Below are 24,403 nucleotides of genomic sequence, written 5' to 3'. Positions count from 1 at the left end.
TTTATGGAAGGGTTAGTCCTTCATTTCAATCAGATGTGTGTGTGTGTGTGTGTGACTAAGGCTGATGCAGATTCAGAACCTAATTTGTTCATGTAATTTCCCGTTTCTTGCTCCTGTCGTGAGGTATACTGAAAATGTAGAAAATTAACTTGAAACCAGTGAGAAAAAGCTTTTCATAGATTATGAGATAATGTAGACAAGGAAGTGCCAAAATGTATGCATATGTACAGGAGATAACATCCACATATCATTTCCCTAGTTAAAGAAAATTGGTTGGAAGCCGCATTTTATGAACGAAACGTACTGTTATGTTAATATTGATGATGTGTGGTCATATATTAAATTCACAGTAAGACAAGCATTTGCATGTCATTAATTTTCTTTGACTGTCAAAAGGAATGTAGGAATGATTTGTCTCTTGAGCTGTATCATCCTTATTCCTGTTTTCAGACGTTTCTTGCACTTCCATCCCTCCGTCATCTTACATTAGAGGAAGTTTTCTTATCAATTGTATTCTACAATCATCGGACATGAAGCTAAACACTACACACTTTAACATTAGCTTTAATTGATACTAGTGATGAAATCTATCAACTTCTGAACACCTCTTCTTTCCTCTTCCCCACATGTGTACCCATTAAAGTTGGACATCAGTACCTGCCGCACTCTTGAAAATAAGTACTACAACTCCATGAAATATCTCACAAATGTCACACACTGTCCATGATAATGATATGGCATAATGGGGCCAGAATATCCGAACAGACGAGGAGATATATTTGTCGAAAGGTAAGTAAAGACAAAATCTTTCTTAATAAATTTTCTAATTTCAGTATAAGTGCAATAAATAGAGGGAGATTACAAGAGAGCAACGCGTGTTGGAAAGGCAAGTGATTAGAGAGCACCATAGGATCGCTCAAAAGAATCATCGCCACGGGCGCGGGCGGCGTCCTCTGCAGCAGCGAACTCGATCTGGTCCAGCACGAACTGAGGGATTTCGTGGGGGAACTCGGGAGCCACTGGCAGGAGGTCAGACTGAGGCTGGAAACCGTCCTCGTTGGCGACCCAGGTTACATGGACGGGAGTGCCGTCAGGAGCAGTGTAACTGAAAAAAAGTTTCCATGTTTATCAAGTCTAAACTACTTAGTCTCACTTACGAAACCAATTCTTTTTCTTTTTTATTACACATGTTTTAGATTCATATTGCTTGTGGATCATTTATAAACTGACTGAAAGGTTATTACTCACGAGAATTCTCCAGCCGATACGATGGATCCTTCCGGCCCAGCAGGAGAGCCGGACTCAGACAAGGAGATACCATCCTCAGATTCCACGTCAACACTGTATGTGCCGTCCTCCTCATGAACACGATCGTCCCTCACGATGGCCACCTCATGAGTGTCATGGTCATATTCAGGCTTTGGGGCGGCAAAAGCCACAGCGATCAAAGCGGCGAGGATCACCTGGAAAATACACAACGGCAGCGTTTGTATCTTTGATTAAAAGTAAGTCTACAAAGGGCACCTTTCAAGGAACAGTTTCCCAGACAAAATTTGGATGACGCCTGTCCTTTAGCATGCGCACACGTTCAGAAAGGTCGCACTCTGATAGGTTAGTTATCTGTCTAAAGTTCAACTTGTATAACCTGTGGTCGCACGGGCAGCTTATGGCAGATGTTATAGTCAAACTATTCGGTATGAGGCTACATTGCAAGACTGCTGACTGTGGATTAAACAACACACTTAATTTACAGACTGTCGTATTCATACACACATGTATGTACAAGTGTCTGTACATGTGTGTGTACATGTGTGTGTACAGTTGTGTGTACAATCTTATTCAGAGCGTTCATTGAAATATTCGATCTCAGCTCTTATTTTCATACTTTTTTGCTTCAGAAAACAATGCAGAGGACTCCAACACTTACGACCTTCATGGTGAGTGTGCTGTGGATGTCTGGTGCCTGAGACTGTCTCTCCCCGGCTTTTATAGTGACCAATGTCCCTCGATTTGCTCCTCTGACCTGGCCGAACCCACCAGCAAGCACGACCTTCACCTTCGCTTATATGTCTTTGTAGCACAGCTCCTTACATATGCTACTGACATTTGTTGTCCTGGTTTATTCATAGACTCGTTGTAACTTAAAGCTCTTGTAAATAGATACGGTAAGAATGCGGGTCACTGAACTTATTTATCATTATTTTTCTGTTTGTCGGCGTTCTGCTCTATACATACAGAGGAAGAGTACTGGTTTTCCCTTTTTGTGGGATCATTATCATAGCATTCTACTTCCAAAAGTTATCCAGGATTCCCGCTTATTAACTTCATTTTTTTTTTTTTTTTGCTATTGACAGTTAACATAAAAGCATCAGCATATACATGTCTAGTTGCGATTTATCCGTTCGTATTTAAGAGAGGCATCAGAGGCATTTATAAAAGGAAATATAATACCCTTTACTAAAGCCTCTTCCGTAAAGACATTTCCACCTCCTAACTGCATCTTTACCGTATAACGTAGTTACCTACCCTTAAGTCTGCTCTCTCTCTCTCTCTCTCTCTCTCTCTCTCTCTCTCTCTCTCTCTCTCTCTCTCTCTCTCTCTCTCTCTCTCTCTCTCTCTCTCTCTCTCTCTCTCTCTCTCTCTCTCTATCTATCTATCTATCTATCTATCTATCTATCTCAAACACACTTAACTCTTTCCACTTGATTAGTTATTTTGTAGTCACCGAACTGTAAACACACATATCGTGCATATCTGGTTCATTTTGACATAAAACTTTATTTCAAGCTGTCGCCCACAGGTCATATTCTGTTGTCATGCACTGTTGCCGCCAAAGATTATAGGAATATATTTTCTGAAAGACAAACCTGCAAAGGATTTGTGGACGTCGGTACAGACGAGGATAACGGCGTACGTCTTACATAGGAAGTCGTTGCATAATTCTTCGTTTCTGTATTTATATGTTCTATCAAATTTGTGTTGGCTGGAAAGGGGGAATCAGAATGAGTAATTTGTAGAAATATGCAACATGGATAACATTTTATATTTCCACTTGAAGAATTGTCTTTGCTTATAAAGTTTCCTGTTGCAAGGTACTGACTGATGAGCTTGTTAAAGAGAGATTGTATTAGGAGAATTATATTTTGTCCTACTCTGTGGTACTACGTGGTTGCGAGGCATTCGACGATTGTTCTGATTGCGGCTATATTATATGTGCTTTTGACAAGGTGGATGACCAGAAAGGTGAGGAAATGGTCGAGGAGGAAGACTATGATTTGGTTGTAGAGGTTACTAACGAATTAATCTTCTTATCCAAACCTGGTACCAGTATGTTATTTAAGGGCATTCAGCTTTGTTGCATCCTGTGTTTGATATCTATGTTGCGTTCATTTAATTTCATTTGTCACTCTTCTCTTTATCCTTCAACTTTCTTTCAACATCTCCTTAAGGAGCTATATCCCTTCCAATTGTGATCTATTATCATTCTCAACTTTCTAGTCCAGCTCTCGGCTCCACACATTAAGACAACCATCATTGTATATGTCAGATCTCTTATATATAGTTGTAGTATACCCAGTAACGAATAATTCATTATCGTTAATACAAAAGAAATAATTCAGGAAATCTTCCCTTCATCATCTTTGAAAGCTGATAAAAAATTGATTCAGTAACAGCACTAGAGATGTAAACCTCTTCTTACCTCTCCAATTTAAGATATAAGAGCCAAGTACATAGTTTCTTTTCCCCATCTGAGTTGAGACGAACGATGGCATACAAGAGTGCGATAAGAATTTATCTCTTCCTTCACTGTGTGTGGAAACTGATGTAATTCAGACAAATATTTGCCGCCTGTCCAAAACTGCGATCAGAGAATCATTTAGAATATTGTGTCATTCCTGAATGATAATGCTAAGGTAATAATTGGACTAGAAATTTTCATCAGCAATGCTCTCATTAAAGGCTCTTCCCATAACTTTTTCCATCAGATAAGCAACAGAATTAAGAGCTCAAGGCTACACTACACAGATACCAGAAAGATGGCTTTCATGGTACAGATGTTTGTCTTAACATCTTACGACACAACCCCACCTGTCTCTACACTGAAGAATTTGGTTTCGTCTGCTAAACCCTCAACACTAGAAGATATCTGCGCGTTAAACATTTCCTTTCATTCTCTCATTCATACCATTAACTTGATGATATAACAGGAAATGCAGAAAATAAGAAAGTAGACAAGTTGATAGTGCTGACAGAGGTAAAGGAAAATTTCAACTTTTACTTAACAAACTTCTATATTCAGTATAACTGCAACAAACAGAAATGATTGAAATACAATGATGAATTTATAAAGTGTCTAAGTCGTTAAGGAGAGCTGTAGAATCCAGAGGGAGCTTCAGGGGACTCGTCAGAGTACTCGCCACGGGCGCGTCTGGCGTCCTGCTCAGCAGCGAAGGCGATCTGGTCCAGCACGAACTGAGGGATTGGGTGGGGGAACTCGGGAGCCACTGGCAGGAGGTCAGACTCAGGCTGGTAGCCGTTCTCGTCGGCGACGTACTGGACACGGACGGGAGTGCCGTCAGGAGCAGTATAACTGAAATGGTTTAAAGTTTATCATTAGTCAATTAACACTTAGTCTTATTCATGCAACCAATTACTTTCCATTATATAGGTTTCGGATTCAAATTATACTGTGAATAACAAATCAACCAACTAGAATATAGTTTCTTACGAGTATTCTCCTGCATTCACTATGGCGCCCTCTAGACCAGGGGAGCCTGACTGAGACAGGTGGATGCCATCGCCAGTCTCCACACTGTAAGCGTATGCACCGTTGTCATCCTGAGTACGGTCGTCCCTCAAGATAGGCACCTCATCAGACTCATGGGAGGCATATTCAGCCACAACCACGGCGGCCAAGACGGCGAGAATCACCTGGAACATAAAGAACATTAGCGTTGGTACTTCTCATTGATATCTACATATCATTAAGCACAATATACAGTGATCATGACACTGTATTGTGCAGTCTTCAGGTGATTTTATCATGGCCGTCTGATATTATTCATGATCAAAAAGGTCACACTATGATAGGTTAGTTGTCTGTTTAAAGTTAACCTGTATAACCTGTTACCGTACGCGCAACTTGTGGAAGAACTTGGTGGATCTGAAAGTCAAACAGTTTCGAAAAAGCGGTGTGTGTGTGTGTGTGTGTGTGTGTGTATTTGTGTGTGCAACAATCTTGTATGCGTTCACCACTGAAGTGATTTTATTTAAGAAATTAACCTATTAACATCAACAATTATTCTAATACTTCTTTTCAAATGATACAGCAGAAGATTCCATTACTTACGATCTTCATGGTGAATGTGTTATGGAGGTACTGGTGCCTAAGTCTGCCGCACCCTGGCTTTTATAGCGACGGTGAACCAATGTCCCTCCGGTTGCACCAGTTACCAGGCCGGGTCACCAGCAAACACGACCTTCACCTTCACTTTTGTCTCTGTCACAACACATTACTGATGCCACTGACATTTCTCTCTCTGATGTATATACCAGTAGACTGTGACTTGTGACTTTTTATAAGATACTGAGAAAACAAGGATCATTGAACTCCTTAATTTTCTACTGTTTGTGTTTTAAATACAGAGGAGAATCTCTTTTGTTATCTTTAAATACATTATTGTCTACCATATTTGATAATTTCACGGTGAACGTCTCAATCATATGTCCAACTGTTGGCTACAGCTTTCCAAAATGTTTCAGCAAGTTCACATGTGGATGTGATCCAGGAATTCACATGTTTGATGAGAGAGAGAGAGAGAGAGAGAGAGAGAGAGAGAGAGAGAGAGAGAGAGAGAGAGAGAGAGAGAGAGAGAGAGAGAGAGAGAGAGAGAGAGAGAGAGAGAGAGCCTGACTCCTTCTTCGTCCCTCTTTTTAATGACAATAGTTTTTGATACTTCGGGAAGGGTATCTACGCCTCTACCTCAGCTCTAACCTGCTACATCGTCTCCATAGAACTGGTTGTTGGGCTTTGCGTGAGTGCTCGGCTGGATTACGTCCATAGGAAGTGTGTATGCAGCCATATCCTCCCATAACTAAAAATAACTGTAAACTATGAAGTTTCTAAAATTTTAAGTTGTAGGAATCACTCAGAACAATGTCCTACGCCAGCGCTATTCAGCTGACGGGCCGCGGGCCAAGTCCGGCCCTTAAGTGGTTTTTCATTGACCCTTTGACAGACTCAGGTGAATTAGAATAGATCAATGAAATTATTTGTTTATTTAAGTGCTTACGACATTTGTACATAGATAAATTTTAATGGTGACCAACTGTATTGATTAGCTGAATGAAACGTGATCAATTGTAAGAATTAGTTAACTGAAATGTTTAGAGAAAAAATATGGAAGTAAAATAAATGTATGGCTCATCCATCAATTTGAGCTTCATAATACAGCCCTACTCCTCACGTAATTGAATAGCCCTGACCTACAACAGCGTCTTATTCTTTGAATTTCAACACTCTTACTCTCTCCTTCCCAAGTAGGCATTCCCCTGCCACACAGAAGTCTTAAAATTAGTTCTCTAAAATCCTTCCTCATGAACAGTTACCTGTTGTTTTAACTCCTGGGTGGTAGATGTTTGCGCTCGTGTCAGACGTTCTCGTCCCTAATATGTTCATCTCATTGTTTTACTTTCCTTTTTTTACCCGACGTCTCCAGCGCAATGTTGAATATGGAAGTCGAAACTGGTTCACTCGTTCTGGTAGAGTAATAACAAATCTGAAATTCCTGTTTCTTCCATTAACCCAGACTTTCCTGTTTGTTTCTCTCATTGTTGTATATCAAGAGTTTTTCTTGCGATTTTGATCCCCGCCTGAGGGGTTTCCCACCTTTGTTACCTGTGAACTACATCTTTTATCTTCTCATTCTTTTGGTCTAGGTCTGATAAAAACCTTCATCCACACTGCTGTAGATAAACTACAGACAACACCACATCGATAACTGGCTTGCGTGATCCTGGTGTCAACTTTTCAACACATTCCTAAGTACGCTTACAGTGAGGAAATAGGGCTAAATCTATCGTACTCTCAGCATTTAAAACATCTTATCATTAAAGTTTTCCTCCATACATTAGAATATTTCATACTAGTATCTCGATGACACGATCAAAACTGAATATACAGGAACAGAGGAAAGGCACGTTAATGGTGATCGAAAAAAAAAGAAGGATAGCAAATCCATGGTTTTGTTATGGAACTTATATTTGCAACATAATTTACAATAAATAGAAAATAATCTCAGGGCGACCATGAATGTTAGAGAGCCATGTTATTAAGGATTGCTGTAGAACTGGGAGGGGGCCTCATCGGATTCCTCTGACAGGTCACCGCGGGCGCGCTGCTCAGCAGCGAAGGCGATCTGGTCCAGCACGAACTGAGGAATTGGGTGGGGGAACTCGGGAGCCACTGGCAGGAGGTCAGACTCGGGCTGGTAGCCGTTCTCGTTGGCGACGAACTTTACATGGACGGGAGTGCCGTCAGGAGCAGTGTAGCTGAGGAACGTATAGGTGTTCATTAATAGTAGACCAACACTTTGTCATTCATATATATTATGTAATCATATTGGTTGAGTGGATCGCACATCAAATAAAAGATTGATACTCACGAGTATTCTCCAGCCTTCACAATGGTGCCCTCAGGACCCTCAGAGCCGGACTGAGACAGGTAGATGCCGTCGCCAGTCTCCACGCTGTAAGTGTAGGTACCGGCCTCATCGTGAACGCGGTCGTCCCTCAAGATAGGCACCTCATCAGACTCATGGGAGGCGTATTCGGCCACAGCCACGGCGGCTAAGACGGCGAGGATCACCTGTAACATAAACAGCACTACAGTTAGTATTGTTAAAAAAAAAAGCGACTTTACAAATGGCATAAGACATCAATAGCAACCCCACCTGCTAAAGAGCTTTGAAGTATGATCATGTAATCACATAATCTCTACTTATCAAAAACGTCTTGTAGCTGTACGAGCAATCTATATCAGAGTTCACTGGCTGTTTACTCAAACGTTTCTGCGTGAGGCTATACTGCATACTAGTTGAATCTGGAGTACACGTAGAATTAACATTAAGATAAAGTTGCTCACATTTACATCATTAAAAGTTTTATCTACAAAATACATCATCTGCCCACTGATTCTTAGAATCATATTGAGAAAACACTGCAGAAGGGATCCGACACTTACGATCTTCATGGTGAATGTGCTTTGGGGATACTGGTGCCTGGAACTGCTTCGCCCTGACTTTTATAGTGGCGGTGCAACAGTGTCCCTCTGGTTGCACCACTGAGTAGGCCGGGTACACCAGCAAACACGGCCTTCACCTTCACTGCTACTATCTCTAGCACATCACCTTACCGATGCTACTGACATTTGCTGTCTCACTGCATTTAGCAGTGTTCTATGATTCGACCAGGTTTTACAGGCGCTGAAAGAGCCAGGATTTCTGAACCTTCAGATTTTTCTCATTCGGTTCATTACCTGTAAAAAGCAAGAGAATTCTTTGTTTGGAAACAGAGGATCTACTTATCATCTTGTTTTTCCATTTCAATAGTTTTTGCAGCACCAAAGAGACAAATGATTTTGTTTTATTATTAGTCCAACTGCTTGTTTCTGCTACTTATGTATACACACACACACACACACACACACACACACACACACACACACACACACACATATATATATATCAAAACGCACCATATCTTGCCCTATCTTACTGGCCCAATGATCCTCTTTTATGGAGCTTTCACAGAGTACAGTAACGTTTCTCGCTTTAGAACGAAGGCAGAACAATTAAGGATCACGTGTTCAGTGTTCTTAGTGTAGACGTTTGTCTCTTGGACGATAGGGGTCCGGTGATATGTTGATGTTAGTGGTACTAAAGAGATGGAAGGTATCTGATTCTGACGAGGTGCAATGTACGCGTCTGGGGAGTGTCGTTTCAGGTGGTTGCATATCTAGTGGAGTGGAGCTATATTAATGGTGGTTGTCTAATGTTTGTCGAGTCATTATGGTGGAAATATATTTTGTCAATATTGTGTTTGTTGGCGAAGGGGGTAATTCATAAGTAGATTCTGGAGTGTACGGGAGTGGTAGACTTTATATTTTTCTTTGAAGGATGATGATTGATTACGAAATCGTTTGGATGAGAAGACTCTTGTGCAGTGGCAATGAATCATGTGCCAAACATGCTCAGGAGGAACTGCTTTGGAAGTATTATTGTTTCCATTTTGCAAGTATTGGATACTTGTGGTTGTTATGCAGTCAGTGATTGCTCTGTGTGTCGCGCCTATTGTGGTTTGAAGTTTTTGGTGTCAACTTTTGAAGTGCGGAAATCATATATCTATATTTACTCTAGCTCCCTCGAAACAATTTTTTTCCGCCTCCCTCCCTCAAGAGTAGTTCCCCGTAGTCTGAACTCTTGTGTGGTAACCATCTGGCTTGTTATCATAAATTTTCTCATCCAGTCAACCCATTTCTTTCAGGGTTTTTCGGTAGGTCATCTGTCTGACGCTCTCCAGGTCATTGCTAGGAGGAGGGAGGTCGTATCCGGTTCATTTGTTTAACGTACCCAAGCCACCTTCAGGTCAACGAATCCTATGTCAAATGAGATTCGAAACTTCCATACCTTTTCCTGTTAGCTTAAAGAACCTATCGTACTTTTGTCCTGTCCATACTCAAGTTAATCGTAAAATTAAGGTTACTTGATAATTTGTGTCGTGTAAAAAACATACTCATAGATCTTAGCAATGTTTCAAATAAATGATGCTCCTCTATAGGCTCTCACCTCCTAACATTCCCCCTTTTTATGTGTATACCCGTTGTGATCAGTCATTGGCACAGAACTCCTTATCTATACTTCTTTATATTGTTTCTTGTAATATACCATGACTAGGATCCTGATTAGCCTTCCTTATAATGAAGAAAAATGATCAAACAGAGACTCAGTGGAAGATTTAAACTCCTTTTCCTTCACACAAATCGTTTGACAAATTCATTAATCATTATCAAACAGTTCAATAGTTTCTTTTTCCGAAGTCATTAGTTTCCGGTTATCATATATAGATTATTGATCTGTTATATTTATAATGTGCAAATAGTAATGGAAAAACATAAGGTCATGTTGATATTGGTTGTGTATTCATTCATCAACTGTATCTTTATCAATAAAAATTCTTCCCAGATTTTGATGTCATGCAATTGCCATTGTGCTACCCAACTTGAGAGATGATCTAGTAATACGAGTGATGATCTTATCAACTTTATTACAGCCCCCGAAGTTGATGTCTTCACTAGAGAAGCAGATTATGCATCGTGCACTCAGGACTGAGTCATCATTCAAATTAGATATCTTTCACAATATGATTTACGTCAATATTGATAACGAAGGGTCAAATAAATATCCAAAATTTGCGTTTATGAAACTTGTACTTCAATATAATTACAATAAATAAAAATGTATGTCAAGGAAATCATCAGTGTCAGAGAGCCATGTTATTAAGGATTGCTGTAGAACTGGGAGGGGGCCTCATCGGATTCCTCTGACAGGTCACCGCGGGCGCGCTGCTCAGCAGCGAAGGCGATCTGGTCCAGCACGAACTGAGGAATTGGGTGGGGGAACTCGGGAGCCACTGGCAGGAGGTCAGACTCGGGCTGGTAGCCGTTCTCGTTGGCGACGAACTTCACATGGACGGGAGTGCCGTCAGGAGCAGTGTAGCTGAGGAACGTATAGGTGTTCATTAACAGTAGACCAACACTTTGTCATTCATATATATTATGTAATCATATTGGTTGAGTGGATCGCACATCAAATAAAAGATTGATACTCACGAGTATTCTCCAGCCTTCACAATGGTGCCCTCAGGACCCTCAGAGCCGGACTGAGACAGGTAGATGCCGTCGCCAGTCTCCACGCTGTAAGTGTAGGTACCGGCCTCATCGTGAACGCGGTCGTCCCTCAAGATAGGCACCTCATCAGACTCATGGGAGGCGTATTCGGCCACAGCCACGGCGGCTAAGACGGCGAGGATCACCTGGAATATAACAACAACACTGGTGTTGGTGTTGCTCTGAAAAGCGACTTTATAGAAAGTTTTATTTCTCTTGCTCTGCTTGTAATTAGAGCTATCACTACCTGTCTGTCTGTTTTAACATTCTAGATATGATCAGTAATGAAATGATATTCACGTAGTTAATCATCCTGATCACTTATTAAAGCACTTATACCGGAAAACCATTGCAGAGGACTCAAACACTTACGATCTTCATGGTGAGTGTGCTTTGGAAGTACTGGTGCCTGAGACTGCCTCGCCCTGGCTTATATAGTGACGGTGAACCAATGTCTTTCAGTCTGTTCATCTGACTAGGCCGGGTCCACTAGTAAACAAGGCCTTCACCTTCATTGATCTGTTTATAGTTCAGTACCTCACCGATGCTGTTGACATTTGTTACCTTGCTTATTTACGAGTTAACTACCATTCAAGTAAGTTAGACTTAATCATTGAAAATAGGACTACTGAACCCACATGGTATCAAAACTACCCACCGCCCTCTGATTTGTATAAATCTACAGCCCAAGAGCAATGGGTCATTGGAACCAGAACATAAATCTTGTAATTTTGCTTTCACATTTCAGTGGTCTTTGCCGTACAGTTAAAGTTTATTCTTCATTGCTCGTCCAACTGTTTGATATTGCATTGTTACATACAAAGATATGAAAATACGTATTCAAATATCGTTGAACCTGTCATGTGCTGAAAGGGAATTAACAGCAGCTATATAAGATAACAGAAAACTAACTTGTTTTGTTCTTATAGAAATTTGTAAGATACCTGACGATCGGAATGGCGACAGATTCAATCAGCATGAGAGATTGGAACACCAGGCGACACATCAACACAGTACAATGATGTGACGACCTGCATCACATAAACCTTATCATCCTCCACCACCACACAGCCATCCACAATATCTTCCTACGGAATAGATCATCGCAGAGTTATCTGCTACGTAGCCTGTCTAAGGCTATCTAGCACTTCCCAATTTTTTTCAGAGTTCTATTTCCGAAACTGAGATACCGTTCCAGATCCTAACTCTTATGTGTGATTTCGGGTAAATGAACTAAATCTTTGGGAAAAAGAAGACTAGAAGCAAGGAGATGAGGAGCAAAATAATGGCTCAGTTCTTACTCTTTGGACTTAAACACAAGGACAATAAAACCCAAAAAGTTTTTGCCAGCGCTTTAATTAACCACAACTGCTTCGTTCTACAGAATGAATCCCTCGAACAAGTTTCACACTAACCCTTCTACACCCATCCTTTGAAAAGAGATGATGATTTCAATGTGCTTTACGTGTATGACAAGAGCTATTCCTCTACATTTCCTCTTTTCTCCTTGATTCATCTGTGTTACCTTCTGCCTCACTGAAGCTAAAACAACAATGAGTCATGATGTTCTCTAGTCTTCACAGTGATATTCAATTTGTGTTAATGAAGACAAAAAAAGTTTTTCTCAGTCGTCTGTATGTATTTTCTTTCGCAAACCGAAAGTTTGTATTTCTGTAAGATAATCATACGCAGATATGCTAAACCAGTTTCACAAGACTTTCAAACTAACGTCTTTAAAGATTTGCTTGGAAGAAGTTGCTGGAAAACCACATTCCTTCTTAAGCAAATGAAAGTTTTCACTTACAACACTAGAATAAGAAAAAAATGATCCATGGGGTCTTCCTTCGCGTAAATTTTCTACTCTAAATCCTTTGACATTTTCTGCTCTAGCGTTGCATCAAGTCCTCTTTATAAAAAGTCAATAAAAAAGTCACAGAGACTTGTGTGATGTATAAGTACATATTCTTTCCCTGCAAAGGATCTCTGTTGTGTATTGTTTTGCAATGCAGACTTTTTCTACATGCCAAGGACTGTCTTCCAGAAAGGTGGTGTAGAATGCATGATGAATAACTAGCATATGAGTATCAATCTTGGAACCGAAAACTGATACATTCTCTCAAAAGTTTTTATTGAATTTCATGTATGATTCCATAAAACATAATCTAATGAAAATCAAATCAGTATCTACATAGCTTTATTCTTTTTTTCAATTTTCTTCTATGACCCATCTATCAGTCAAAGAATCTCTTCCTCCTCTGTGATGGTATCTGAATTAAGATATATATTGCTATTTTTCTTTTATTTGATCCCTAATCATCCAGTAAAAGTTACTCTAGGGATACTGGAAATATGGTATTATCACCAAAGGATAGAGCACCAGGTTGATGTTCATAACAAATACCATCATTTGCATTATTACAAATATAGGCTCTTCCCTTGATTTTCATTTCTTAATCTTTATCAAAACACAAGTTAATAGTAACACTACATGTATACAGAAGTTGGCCTTCGTGTTGCAGATGTTCATACTGTTACGTTGCCAATTTGTATCTGCGGTGGAGGAGCAGGTTCTATCTTTAACAAACTCAAAACTGAGTACCTCAACGCATTTAAGGTTTCGATGAAAATATTTGTCATTCATGAGTGACATGATAGCATGATGATAACATAATACCTGGGACGAAAGGAAAAAGTTGTGCCAACACCAGTTACAAGGGAAAGCAAAATCGAGAGTCTCTTTGCTATAGACTATATATTTTCAACATAATTTCAATAAATACAAATGACTTTCAAGAGAATAATTAAATTTGGAGAGCCCAAGTCATCAGGGAGTGCCATAAGCCTTAGAGGGACTTTCATCGGACTCCTCCGACAGGTCACCACGGGCGCGGGCGGCATCCTCCTCAGCGGCGAAGGCGATCTGGTCCAGCACGAACTGAGGGATTGGGTGGGGGAACTCGGGAGCCACTGGCAGGAGGTCAGACTGAGGCTGGTAGCCGTTCTCGTCAGCGACGTACTTCACAACGACCTCAGTGCCGTCAGGAGCAGTGTAACTGAAGAGTATCTCAATGTTAATTAACAGGAAACGGCTCCTTCGTCTTTCTGTGCCATCATTCTTCATACTTCATAAGCATTTATTGCATCACGCATCATATAACTGAAAACGTATTACTCACGAGTATTCTCCCGCCATCACTACAGATCCGTCGGGCCCGTCAGGAGAACCGGAGTGAGACTGAACAATACCGTCGCCAGTCTCTACGTTGAGACTGTACGTACCGTCCTCATCGTGGACGCGGTCGTCCCTCAGGATGGGCACCTGCTCCAGACTGTCGTGCTCGGCGTATTCGGGTCTTGGAGCGGCGACAGCCACAGCGGCCAAGGCAGCGAGGATAACCTGGAACAAAAGCAACACTTGGCATTGGTATTGTTCATAAAAACGACTGTACAAGAGACGCAAGATGCTGTAAACTCGACCCAACATGCTTCACAGTTTTCAGTTATTGGCATCATTACCCTGTTGTCCTGATTTTATTCTGAAAGTCAGGCACAGTTAGGTCAAGTTAAGTAGTCTGCCTAAAGTTCAACTTATATGGCCTCTAGCCGCACACGCAACTTGTGGCAAACCCGCTGGATGCGGACAGTGTTAAAAGTCAAACTGTTCAATATTAGGTCACACTGCGTGGGAGCTAACTCAGGATTAAATACTGTAGATTACAGTAAATACATATAATACATATAATTAGTGTGTGTTTGTGTGATTGTGTTTGTTAAAGAAGAAATGAACAAGCATTCCCACACACAGCTCCCGTTCACTGTTTTCAGTAAGTCTTGCTATACGCTATATTCCCGTCAATGATGATGTATGTAGAACTTCAGCACGCACTATCCTCGGTCATACATATCATACCTGAGCACACACTCTGATGCGTACGTAGATAACATAAACTGTAGAGGACTCCAACACTTACGATCTTCATGGTGAATGTGCCTGGAAGGTACTGGTGCCTGTAACCGCCTTGCCCCGGCTTTTATAGCGACTGTGTCGTAGCAGTGTCCCTCAAGTTGCTGCCAGAACTAGGCCGGATTTTACCTGTAAAATACACGACCTTCACCTTCACATATACATCATGACTCGGCACCTTACTGATGTCACTGACATTTACTCTCTCATCGTGTCTGTGACTCGAAGCCTTACGCTTAGTCACGAAAAGCAGCAATGGCACTCGATCTTGTTACTGATCAATCCTGAGTAGTCGTGTTAGTTTATGATGCGTATAAAGAACCAGATCGCTTTTGTCCCACTGGAAATACAACTATGGTTCCTGGTATAGTGTTCCCATCAATCACTTAGCTTTACCCAGCAGTCGGATAGCTTCTTGTTCCTATATGAGAATACATGTCAATGCCCCAATACAGGAAAATATGTAATATACATCTCTTGATGTATATATATATATATATATATATATATATATATATATATATATATATATATATATATATATATATATATATATATATATATATATATATGCAAAAACGGAACTTATAGATGTTACCTTAAAGTCGGCTATTTACCATGTCAAAGGTGAAGTTATTATCTTTAATGGCGTTGAGGTTAACGTGGAAGGTTGAAAGGTGTGGTCCTCAAGACGTAATTACCTACCCACATTATATACTGTTTCTTCCTTACCATTTTCTTCTTTGTATATGTACCTGAGACACCATGTTAAACCATCAACATGATACCTAACGTCTACAGCACTGTGGACTGATATCGTTAGCAGAGTCAATACTGAATACTTTATCTTGAAGCAAAAACCAGTGTCGCCAGGACTGCGTTCATTGTTTTGCCAACGAAGAAAGTGTCCTTTTACATATTTATAGCCAAGACATCATTAACCTTCAAGAAAACTTGTATTCATATAAATCTAAACTATAAAACATTCCTCGTTTCTTTCTTAATCAGCGAGGAACTAACGCCAACTTTTTTTCGTGAACGTAAAACTTATGTGACATTGTCATCCAGTAGGAAAAAGTTTTCTTTACAGACGAAATTGTCTCTTGTTGTCTCATAGCTACTTTACATGTAAGTATCTATGGAGGTATAACAAAGGTCAATGTCCTTTGTAGTGACAGCAGATATTTCAAGATCATTGATGTCCTTTAGCAATTGTGAGGATATTTTCTACTATATATAACAGTGATGATGGCTGGGTTTTTTGTGCTGCTTACATGAGTTACACAACTGTTTTTGTGATTACGGCTGGAGGAGGTTATGGAGGCGATGTCACTGCAACTCTTAAATGCCAGGGGGAATACCACGATTTAGTAGTGAGGCGTGAGCCGGTGTACCCTGATCATTTAGCAAAGGTCAAGGACATGTTTAGTATAGGTTGAACCCGGCCTAGTTAAAGGACCAGCTCAAGGGACACTGCACCCGACTATAAAAGCAGAGGGCGAGGCAGACTAAGGCACCAGAACCTCCGAAGTCGCCTCACCATGAAGCTCGTAAGTATACGAGGCGTCAAGAATGCTGACAATGTACTACCTTGCCTACACTGTGTTGCCCGACGCTTGATCAGTCTTATCAACCACATTAGCAACGTCATGAATGATACAGATAACAGTAACTACGTGGCTTATTACAGATAGACAGATCAGAGAGAGAGAGAGAGAGAGAGAGAGAGAGAGAGAGAGAGAGAGAGAGAGAGAGAGAGAGAGAGAGAGAGAGAGAGAGAGAGAGAGAGATTTTTCCAGCATGATTCATCTGGTTTTACTTTCACTTGGAATGTTTTCTCACCTAATACAACAATTTCGTAATTTGTGTTCCTATGAAACTTATGTGTATAAAGTAATTCAGTGGTGAAATGGGTTACAACTTTTGTCTTAGCCAATCATTGCATCTTTGTGTGTACCACAGGTTATCCTCGCTGCCTTGGCCGCTGTGGCTGTCGCCGCTCCAAGACCCGAATACGCCGAGCACGACAGTGTGGAGCAGGTGCCCATCCTGAAGGACGACCGCGTCCACGATGAGGACGGTACGTACAGTCTCAACGTAGAGACTGGCGACGGTATTGCTCAGTCTCACTCCGGTTCTCCTGACGGGCCCGAAGGATCTGTAGTGATGGCCGGAGAATACTCGTGAGTAATACGTTTTCAGTTATATGATGCGTGATGCAATAAATGCTTATGAAATATGAAATATGAAGAATGATTTCATAGAAAGACGAAGGAGCCGTTTCCTGTTAATTAACATTGAGATACTCTTCAGTTACACTGCTCCTGACGGCACTGAGGTCGTTGTGAAGTACGTCGCTGACGAGAACGGCTACCAGCCCGAGTCTCCCCTCCTGCCAGTGGCTCCCGAGTTCCCCCACCCAATCCCTCAGTTCGTGCTGGACCAGATCGCCTTCGCCGCTGAGGAGGATGCCGCCCGCGCCCGTGGTGACCTGTCCGATGAGGCCCCCTCCAATGCCTACAGCTCCCCTTAGAAACCTGATACTGTCTTTAACTGACTTGTGGCATCCTTAATGTCTGTAGACTTCATTTATTTATTTCAGAATAAATCTGGTATATCCATAAACTCATTGCTCTTATCATAATCACAATAAGTCTACCACGCAAATATTTCATATCCTCATTGTTATTGTTTACACAAAGGTATGTGGATATAGGACACGTCTGTACACATGATAATCTGGCTGAGTCATACCACCAAAGGCCATATACATAGTGGGAATGATTGTAGTTTTATAATTATCTCAACACCTTGAAAGGGCTAAAGATTTTTCGATTAGTAGTTATATCTGAACACTAATGGCCTTAATGACCCCAGGGAGTTGATAAGCCCAAAGCTCATCTAACCAAATAATCAACCTGCGCTTCAGGTAAAGACATTGATATGAATGACTGTTAGTAAGCTTCAGTAACTAGCCTGTCCCACATCTCCAACTTCACGCGATTTTAAGGCCTTTGTTGCTATACTTCTATCCGTCCTAACTCCAATCTTCCCCTGTGGAAGATGAGAGTAAACGGTAAATATGTATCTTGAGGGATGGAGAAACCAGTAAGCTTCTACAGTAACAAGCATCATGGATAGTGAGTACGGATGATACTGATGCGAAGGTACACATCACCCTGGCTTTTATAAGCAGTGGTTCAGCAGTGCCCTTCCCTCTGAGCCTGTCACTACGTGGGTCTGACAATGAGGACACATGACCCTGACCGTCACTCCTTTGTGATAGATGAAGCACGCCACAAGACTGACGCTGTGGCGGCAAGTAATGTAGTGGCGTAGTACTACTCACTTGTTCTTGCTGTGACACGTTTTCATTTCCACTGTCCCTTTCATAAGAGAGATCGTAGTAGCTCTTATATATGGATGTACTAAGAACATTATCTTAAAAACTCCTATACTGTCACCTGACTTTCGAACAACCACAGAAACTTCAGGTGGTCCTGATGATCGTATTGTTTCTAACGTCTGTCCCGTCCACCTCCAAAATCATTTAGTACCACCATAATACCAAAACATGAATATGGTGGTCGCTGGCAGCGCTACCCCTACCACACTCCTATACAGCATGTCTTCCTGCCCCGAGCTTGGAATATGTCTACTGCTAAAAGACTTGCTATTGGTACTTCCAAACACCGTCACACGTACGAGAGATCCGTCACCTGTCTTCAGGCTAAGTTTGTATCTCCTTACCACATGAGAGGAAGATTTAAGGATTAGGAAATTTGACCCGTGATCTGACCTTCCATTCGGGAATGGTATTTGAAACTTGTTTGCAGGACGGACGTTGAAGCAAGAACACCACGCGATCTATATCTTAATTCTAAACAGGGACTCATTAAAGAAGTGAAAGCTATTGTGATCCAACATTTGTAATATATTTAGGATGATTTCAAATATTCTCTTCATATCCAGCTTTACCTGAGACAAGAAAATAACATCCTTTGCATATTTTATCTCTAATCTCCCTAGCGAAGCACATGGAGCTCCTCAGTAAGGTGGGAAACACACCTGAAAATACGTAATGCACTAAACTGTCCCTCACTCTATGAGGTAACTCCTCTCTCTCTCTCTCTCTCTCTCTCTCTCTCTCTCTCTCTCTCTCTCTCTCTCTCTCTCTCTCTCTCTCTCTCTCTCTCTCTCTCTCTCTCTCTCTCTCTCTGCTTGACGTCATGTTGCTGCTCCTTAACACGTGATCACCGTCCACAACCTCGTCCTGGTTGTAGCGAGGGCATTCCACACCCTTTGTACCCACGTATCCCTTTACGGAGCTGCCGGCCCCACAGGGTACAGGCCCCACGGGGTACAGGTGTCGCATCTCTGAATCGCTTCAGAAACCTTTCATTACATTTACAAACATCTGCAGATGACGTATAAAGTATTCCATGCATGATATTGTCATAAATCTTTGTGGATAGGTTGATGACGAGTACCATATGGCACACACATACACACACACACACACACACACACACACACACACACACACACACACACATTAATATCTACGTATGCTTCCTCTCCTTAAGTACAGCTACAGATCTACTTATCGGGAACATAAGTAAAGCTTTATTGGTAACTCAGTATAGTATTTCAATATATTTGTCCCTTTTTTAGTAGTGAATTGGAGAAATTTTTGGTAATTTTATTTAATTATGATTTCAAGCGCTCGCCATATCCATTTTCCACGTGAGTTATTATGGTCAATCACTGAGACTTCCTGAAAATTCTTGTTGCTCTTCGGAGACAAGATGACGATATGAATATGCTAACTATGTTCACACGATTAGTCTTAGAACGGATAAAGGACGTAAAAATGCGTTGCACAAACAATAGAATTCAAATAGTAGTGGACAGATACACTGTCATTTCTAAGTTGTGTCACATCTGTCAGAAGTGACGGTCAGGGTCATGTGTCCCCACTGTGAGACCCACCCAGTGACAGCATCAGCTAGAAGGGCACTGCTAAACTACCACTATAAAAGCCAGGACGAATTGGACCTGGACATCAGTATCATCCCAACACACTAACCATGAAGCTGGTAAGTGCTGGAGCTCCAGGATAGTTGTTTATGGTTCGCTATCCTCGTATCCTACACTTAATCTAGGATATCAAGACGAAGATTCAGTACAGATGAAAGTGATAATGTCTTTATGATAACTTTAAGATACAAGATTGAATAGTTCTTGCGAGTCGAGTGCATATTACATAGCATAAATATCAGGTACTAGTGGAAGAATCGAAGAAAAAATATAGCTAATGTAACTCTTGCGACACAGCATATAATTACGATGCTTCTTTATGTAATCCAGGTGATCTTCGTTGCCTTGGCCGCTGTGGCTGCCGCTGCTCCCAGACCTGATGAGGAGGAACTCATCTCCGCCGAGAGTGTGGAGGCTGTTCCCGCTGAGAGTTTGTTTGTTGTTCCCATCCTGAGAGACGAGCGAGTTCACGAGGAGGACGGCAGGTACAACGTGGACGTGGAGACTGGCAATGGCATCGTCCTGTCTCAGTCTGGCTCTCCCAACGGCCCCGACGGCTCTATGGTCATGACTGGAACGTACTCGTAAGCATCCCGGGCTCTGAATCTTATGTTTTGGCATAATACTAATCAAAACTGCTAGTTCTCTTAAGAAATGTTTAAAGTGTAAGTGATGCCATAGAAAAAAGTTCTAATAAAAATGCCCCACAGGTACACTGCTCCTGACGGCACTCCCGTCGTTGTAAAGTTCGTCGCCGATGAGAACGGTTTCCAGCCTCAGTCTGACCTCCTGCCAGTGGCTCCTGAATTCCCCCACCCAATCCCTCAGTTCGTGCTGGACCAGATCGCCTTCGCCGCTGAGCAGGACGCCCGTCGTGCCCGCGGTGACTTCTCTGAAGAGGAATCTGATGAGGTTCTCGTCCCAACCCAGAGTACCCTACAATAATTTAGACTTTTAAGAATACTCTGTAAACTTTCAGTATTCCTTTGTATTTATTCTTATTGTACTGAAAATAAAACTTTCTAAGCTCATATTTATGTTTGGGAAATCTGCATCCAAATGGGTTGAAGAATAATGCCCACATTTTTACAAACTACTAACAAAAAAAAATGTAGAATGTTAGTATTGTGTTTGAAAACACAGCAATACTACCTGGTCTATCTACTTCACATAATACTGTCAGAACAAAAAGTGGTTGAGGAGGAAAGTGAACGTCGACCACCGTTGCGAAAAAATCCTCAGACAGTACCATTAATGATCAAATATAAAGTAAAGGAAAAAACTATAAACTCTATAAGGACATTTACGAGTATCACATCTGAGACAAGGACTGCACGATCATACTCGAGACAGTTGATAGAGGATCACACAGAAGACAAGCATTCGAGGATGATATCAGAGACTTCTCCTGGAGGATCACATCTAAGACAGTGACTGGGAGATCGAATATCAAAGAAAAACGAAGAAATGCATCTTAAACAATCTATGAAATATGATATCATGATGAATGAGAAGAACCAAGTTCATTCCGTCGATATTTGATAGCAGCCAAAAAAAGTTCAGGAACAGTACAAGTTTACAATAAATTCTGTACTACTTCAGTTTAATTTCGACCTGAAACACCTTAAGTTTTGATTCATCCAAAAACATCACTTGTGAGGATCATGTATGATTAGATCTACAAATCTCGACGAAAAGTTAATATAAATGACAAAAAGATACAGTGAAATATCAGGCAAGTAGTTGAAGCGCATGTCGAAGATGATGGTTATCTGGCCTCTTTATTGTTAAAGAATAAGGTCTGCCACACACACACACACACACACACACACACACACACACACACCACACACACACACACCACACACACACACACACCACACACACACACACACACCACACACACACACACAACACACACACACACCACACACACACACACAACACACACACACACACCACACACACACACACACACCACACACACACACACACACACACCACACACACACACACAACACACACACACACACACCACACACACACACACACACCACACACACACACACACACACACACACAAACCTCACATTAGGCCACAACTAGATCATAATTCTCATAACTAATGTGATATACGAACCGGTAATGTAGCTTGAGTTCCCTGGCTTAATGGTTATGATGAATCATATCCTTTATTGATTTGTAAGCAGGAAATTGAAGGACACTCTTTACCTAAAGTCCCAGAACCAGAAGATAATGCTGTTCCAAGACCGTACGTTTTAAATTCCTTTGCTTTTCCCTGTAGGCTGCAACACTGCTTTAATAGTCTTCAACTCTGTCCAAATATGCGTCAGACAAGGTGGAAGCACATGTGAGGTCGGCCCACGCCAGCTGCCTGCCCCTCCTCCAGGCATATAAGGTTACATCACTCGGGCGCTCCCCATTTCCAATAGGCCCGAGGAGCTTGGAGATCTGCATTCTTTCTCTTTGCCGTTTGTTCCTCTGGACCTTCTTGAAGGACTCTAGATCCAAGCAATCACATATCGTTCATCATTCTTATCTCTAATTATAGTGTATCGAATTATGATCGTCTCTGGATTAGTTACCTTTGTGATAGATGCCCTACTGCGGTTTATCTGATATGGCAACCCATGACAAGTCTGAATGTTCGTAGTCGTCTCTATCTTTCCAGTGGCACACGAATGGTCCAATGACAGGAAGCTCTTGCTTTCAGGCGGTCGAGAACCTTGCCATCAGCACTATACTCACTGACCCTCCAACGCTCCAGGAACTGCCGAGTCCAAGTGGGTAAAGATATCCATTCCCTACCGTTACTCCCTCCTGGTGCCATCATTCCCTGTTGTTACTCCCTCCTGGTGTCATCACCCGACGTTTTTTCGGGTTTGCATCCATATCAGGGAGTTGCGGACCCTATGTGATGCATCTCTGGTCTCATCTCGTCAAGGGAATGTCCTCGACAAGCCTCACATTATAACTGAACATACCTCACCCGTGTCGACGTTCGGTAATAACCCTAACATACCTTACGTAACAAGCAAAAAAACAAAATGCGTTAATCACATACATTTTATGAATTGAACGACACGTCCAACAAAAAAGGCGAAGACTTCGCTCACCTATCCAGATGCCCTCCTTATCCCCAGTGAGTTTGACTTTCATCCTATGATCTTTTTTATAGCACCTTGACCCTGGCGATGGTCTGCCGGGCTGGGTACGCCGTCACCTGACATGTGAACACCACGTGAGGACCTCATCTGAGCCACTTAGCTCGAGCTGAAGGTCGACATCACACCAGTATCAGGTTAGCAGGGCTAACAGCTAACAGAGTTGGCCCACGGGGGAGGGGACTGAATTAATGACACCACTAAGAGGAACGGCGGGGCGCCTGTGCTTCTGTTCTGCAGGCTCCTCCTTGCTACACCTTCTGCACAAGAGCAGACAATCGCTCATGTTTCAACTGATGTCAGCATTTCCCTCGTGTTCTTTCATGTTTTAGTTGTTTAAGGAAAATAAGTAGGTGTATTCGATTATCAGGATGCCAGTATATAGCGATTATTGTAGGAAATAGGCCAAAGCCAGGTTTAGTGTGTCGTTACCAAACCCTACTGGCTGGGAGTGGCTGGCAAAAGGTACAGGTGCCTCACAAAGGGGTCAAGGGGATCTTCGTACCAAAGATTGGACACACTCAACGGGTCGTCTTGGGCACAAGGTCAGTGGGCAGAAGCTTGTTCAGGTGGGTCACGGGGCGTGTTGGTATGTTCTGTTGGGGTCACTCTGGACTGACAAGACGGGAGACAAGCCCTCACTAACTATATAATCATGCCGAAGATAATCATATATGTACAAAATCATAAATCTTTTCCGCCTTTTTTCCTACCAAAGCAAAAACACAACTCTAAGTTTTTCCATGTAACCATTACAGTCAGAGAAGCTCTCATATTTCACTCCATTTTTTCCTCAGTCAGAAACAGTTATCGTTTTTCTTCCATCATCTCAATCAACCGTAAATCCTTCTCTTCCCTTTAACTGTATATTACACAAATGAGCAATAACTTAATCACATTATGCAATATAATCGATTCATTTCATACACGTCATGTTTTCCTTTAGGGATCACAAAGGTGTGGCACTTGAAATAAGGTCACAAGGGTGTGACCCTTGAGATAAAGTCACAGAGGTGAAACACTCGAGGTAGCCACACGGGTGTGACACGAGATAAGTTCATGAAAGAAAAATGCGACATTTGGCAAAGGTCAGAGATGTGACGCACAAAATGAGAGTATGAAGACATGACTATAAGGTGGGTACCATATACCAGCTCTGTCTTACTGACCGCTAAGTGCTCCTGTGGTAAGCGACTGGAGGAAATCTGTAGTGTAGGTCGTGTCATTTGCGGCCGAGAGAGAGAGAGAGAGAGAGAGAGAGGGAGAGGG

General features: G+C 41.7%; 6 protein-coding genes across 9 annotated transcripts in view; 2 read left to right on the top strand and 4 right to left on the bottom strand.

The window, feature by feature from the left end:
• The window catches only part of LOC139747524 (cuticle protein AMP1A-like), a 126,296-nt gene extending 117,905 nt beyond the window's left edge, over positions 1-8,391 (bottom strand). The window contains exons 1-2 of one of the 2 annotated variants that reach the window (XM_071659926.1): positions 8,243-8,391; positions 7,665-7,867 (exon numbers count right to left, since the gene is read on the bottom strand). In XM_071659926.1, coding sequence (XP_071516027.1) covers positions 7,665-7,867; positions 8,243-8,251 — 212 coding nt within the window. In that variant the 5' untranslated portion in view covers positions 8,252-8,391. Of the gene's footprint in view, positions 1-7,243; positions 7,552-7,664; positions 7,892-8,242 lie in introns of those variants that run through there. The other variant, XM_071659925.1, reaches the window with a different exon arrangement.
• Positions 806-2,050, bottom strand: LOC139747577 (cuticle protein AMP1A-like). The gene is made up of 3 exons (XM_071660012.1): positions 1,928-2,050; positions 1,249-1,463; positions 806-1,105 (listed from the first exon to the last, which is right to left on the bottom strand). Exons 1-3 carry the CDS (start codon positions 1,934-1,936, stop codon positions 895-897), a joined length of 435 nt encoding a protein of 144 aa, XP_071516113.1. The 5' UTR covers positions 1,937-2,050; the 3' UTR covers positions 806-894.
• On the bottom strand, positions 4,274-5,491 carry LOC139747528 (cuticle protein AM/CP1114-like). The gene is made up of 3 exons (XM_071659931.1): positions 5,351-5,491; positions 4,730-4,932; positions 4,274-4,591 (listed from the first exon to the last, which is right to left on the bottom strand). Exons 1-3 carry the CDS (start codon positions 5,357-5,359, stop codon positions 4,363-4,365), a joined length of 441 nt encoding a protein of 146 aa, XP_071516032.1. The 5' UTR covers positions 5,360-5,491; the 3' UTR covers positions 4,274-4,362.
• Positions 8,392-10,467: 2,076 nt separating the features above from the next.
• LOC139747549 (cuticle protein AMP1A-like) lies at positions 10,468-15,053 on the bottom strand. Of its 3 annotated transcripts, none has more exons than XM_071659960.1 (3): positions 14,917-14,957; positions 10,889-11,091; positions 10,468-10,775 (listed from the first exon to the last, which is right to left on the bottom strand). In XM_071659960.1, exons 1-3 carry the CDS (start codon positions 14,923-14,925, stop codon positions 10,556-10,558), a joined length of 432 nt encoding a protein of 143 aa, XP_071516061.1. In that variant the 5' UTR covers positions 14,926-14,957; the 3' UTR covers positions 10,468-10,555. The 3 variants fall into 3 exon arrangements, with proteins under 3 accessions (XP_071516061.1, XP_071516059.1, XP_071516060.1); XM_071659958.1 differs by lacking the exon at positions 14,917-14,957 and adding an exon at positions 11,318-11,445; XM_071659959.1 differs by lacking the exons at positions 10,468-10,775; positions 10,889-11,091 and adding exons at positions 13,679-13,998; positions 14,122-14,342 and having other exon boundaries at positions 14,917-15,053.
• A 1,264-nt stretch (positions 15,054-16,317) lies between these two features.
• Positions 16,318-17,538, top strand: LOC139747686 (cuticle protein AM/CP1114-like). Its single transcript, XM_071660278.1, has 3 exons — positions 16,318-16,459; positions 16,872-17,092; positions 17,223-17,538. The coding sequence occupies exons 1-3, from the start codon at positions 16,451-16,453 to the stop codon at positions 17,440-17,442; spliced, it is 450 nt and encodes a 149-aa protein (XP_071516379.1). The 5' UTR covers positions 16,318-16,450; the 3' UTR covers positions 17,443-17,538.
• A 2,336-nt stretch (positions 17,539-19,874) lies between these two features.
• On the top strand, positions 19,875-20,980 carry LOC139747715 (cuticle protein AMP1A-like). Its single transcript, XM_071660321.1, has 3 exons — positions 19,875-20,008; positions 20,280-20,533; positions 20,660-20,980. The coding sequence occupies exons 1-3, from the start codon at positions 20,000-20,002 to the stop codon at positions 20,892-20,894; spliced, it is 498 nt and encodes a 165-aa protein (XP_071516422.1). The 5' UTR covers positions 19,875-19,999; the 3' UTR covers positions 20,895-20,980.
• Positions 20,981-24,403: the final 3,423 nt, after the last annotated feature.

Source organism: Panulirus ornatus, chromosome 69 (genome assembly GCF_036320965.1).
Source record: "Panulirus ornatus isolate Po-2019 chromosome 69, ASM3632096v1, whole genome shotgun sequence".
NCBI lineage: Eukaryota > Metazoa > Arthropoda > Malacostraca > Decapoda > Palinuridae > Panulirus > Panulirus ornatus.
This window is presented reverse-complemented; position numbering and strand designations above follow the sequence as displayed.

Bases quoted from the DNA above. Each gene is read 5' to 3' on its own strand.
- LOC139747577 (XM_071660012.1), bottom strand. The intron at 1,106-1,248 runs GTGAGTAATAAC...ACTTTTTTTCAG, and splicing joins GTATCGGCTGGAGAATTCTC to TTACACTGCTCCTGACGGCA.
- LOC139747528 (XM_071659931.1), bottom strand. The intron at 4,592-4,729 runs GTAAGAAACTAT...AAACCATTTCAG, and splicing joins GTGAATGCAGGAGAATACTC to TTATACTGCTCCTGACGGCA.
- LOC139747549 (XM_071659958.1), bottom strand. From the start codon at position 11,416: ATGAACAGACTGAAAGACATTGGTTCACCGTCACTATATAAGCCAGGG. The intron at 11,092-11,317 runs GTAAGTGTTTGA...GTTATATTCCAG, and splicing joins GCACACTCACCATGAAGATC to GTGATCCTCGCCGTCTTAGC. The intron at 10,776-10,888 runs GTGAGTATCAAT...TACGTTCCTCAG, and splicing joins GTGAAGGCTGGAGAATACTC to CTACACTGCTCCTGACGGCA.
- LOC139747686 (XM_071660278.1), top strand. The intron at 17,093-17,222 runs GTGAGTAATACG...GATACTCTTCAG, and splicing joins GTGATGGCCGGAGAATACTC to TTACACTGCTCCTGACGGCA.
- LOC139747715 (XM_071660321.1), top strand. The intron at 20,534-20,659 runs GTAAGCATCCCG...AATGCCCCACAG, and splicing joins GTCATGACTGGAACGTACTC to GTACACTGCTCCTGACGGCA.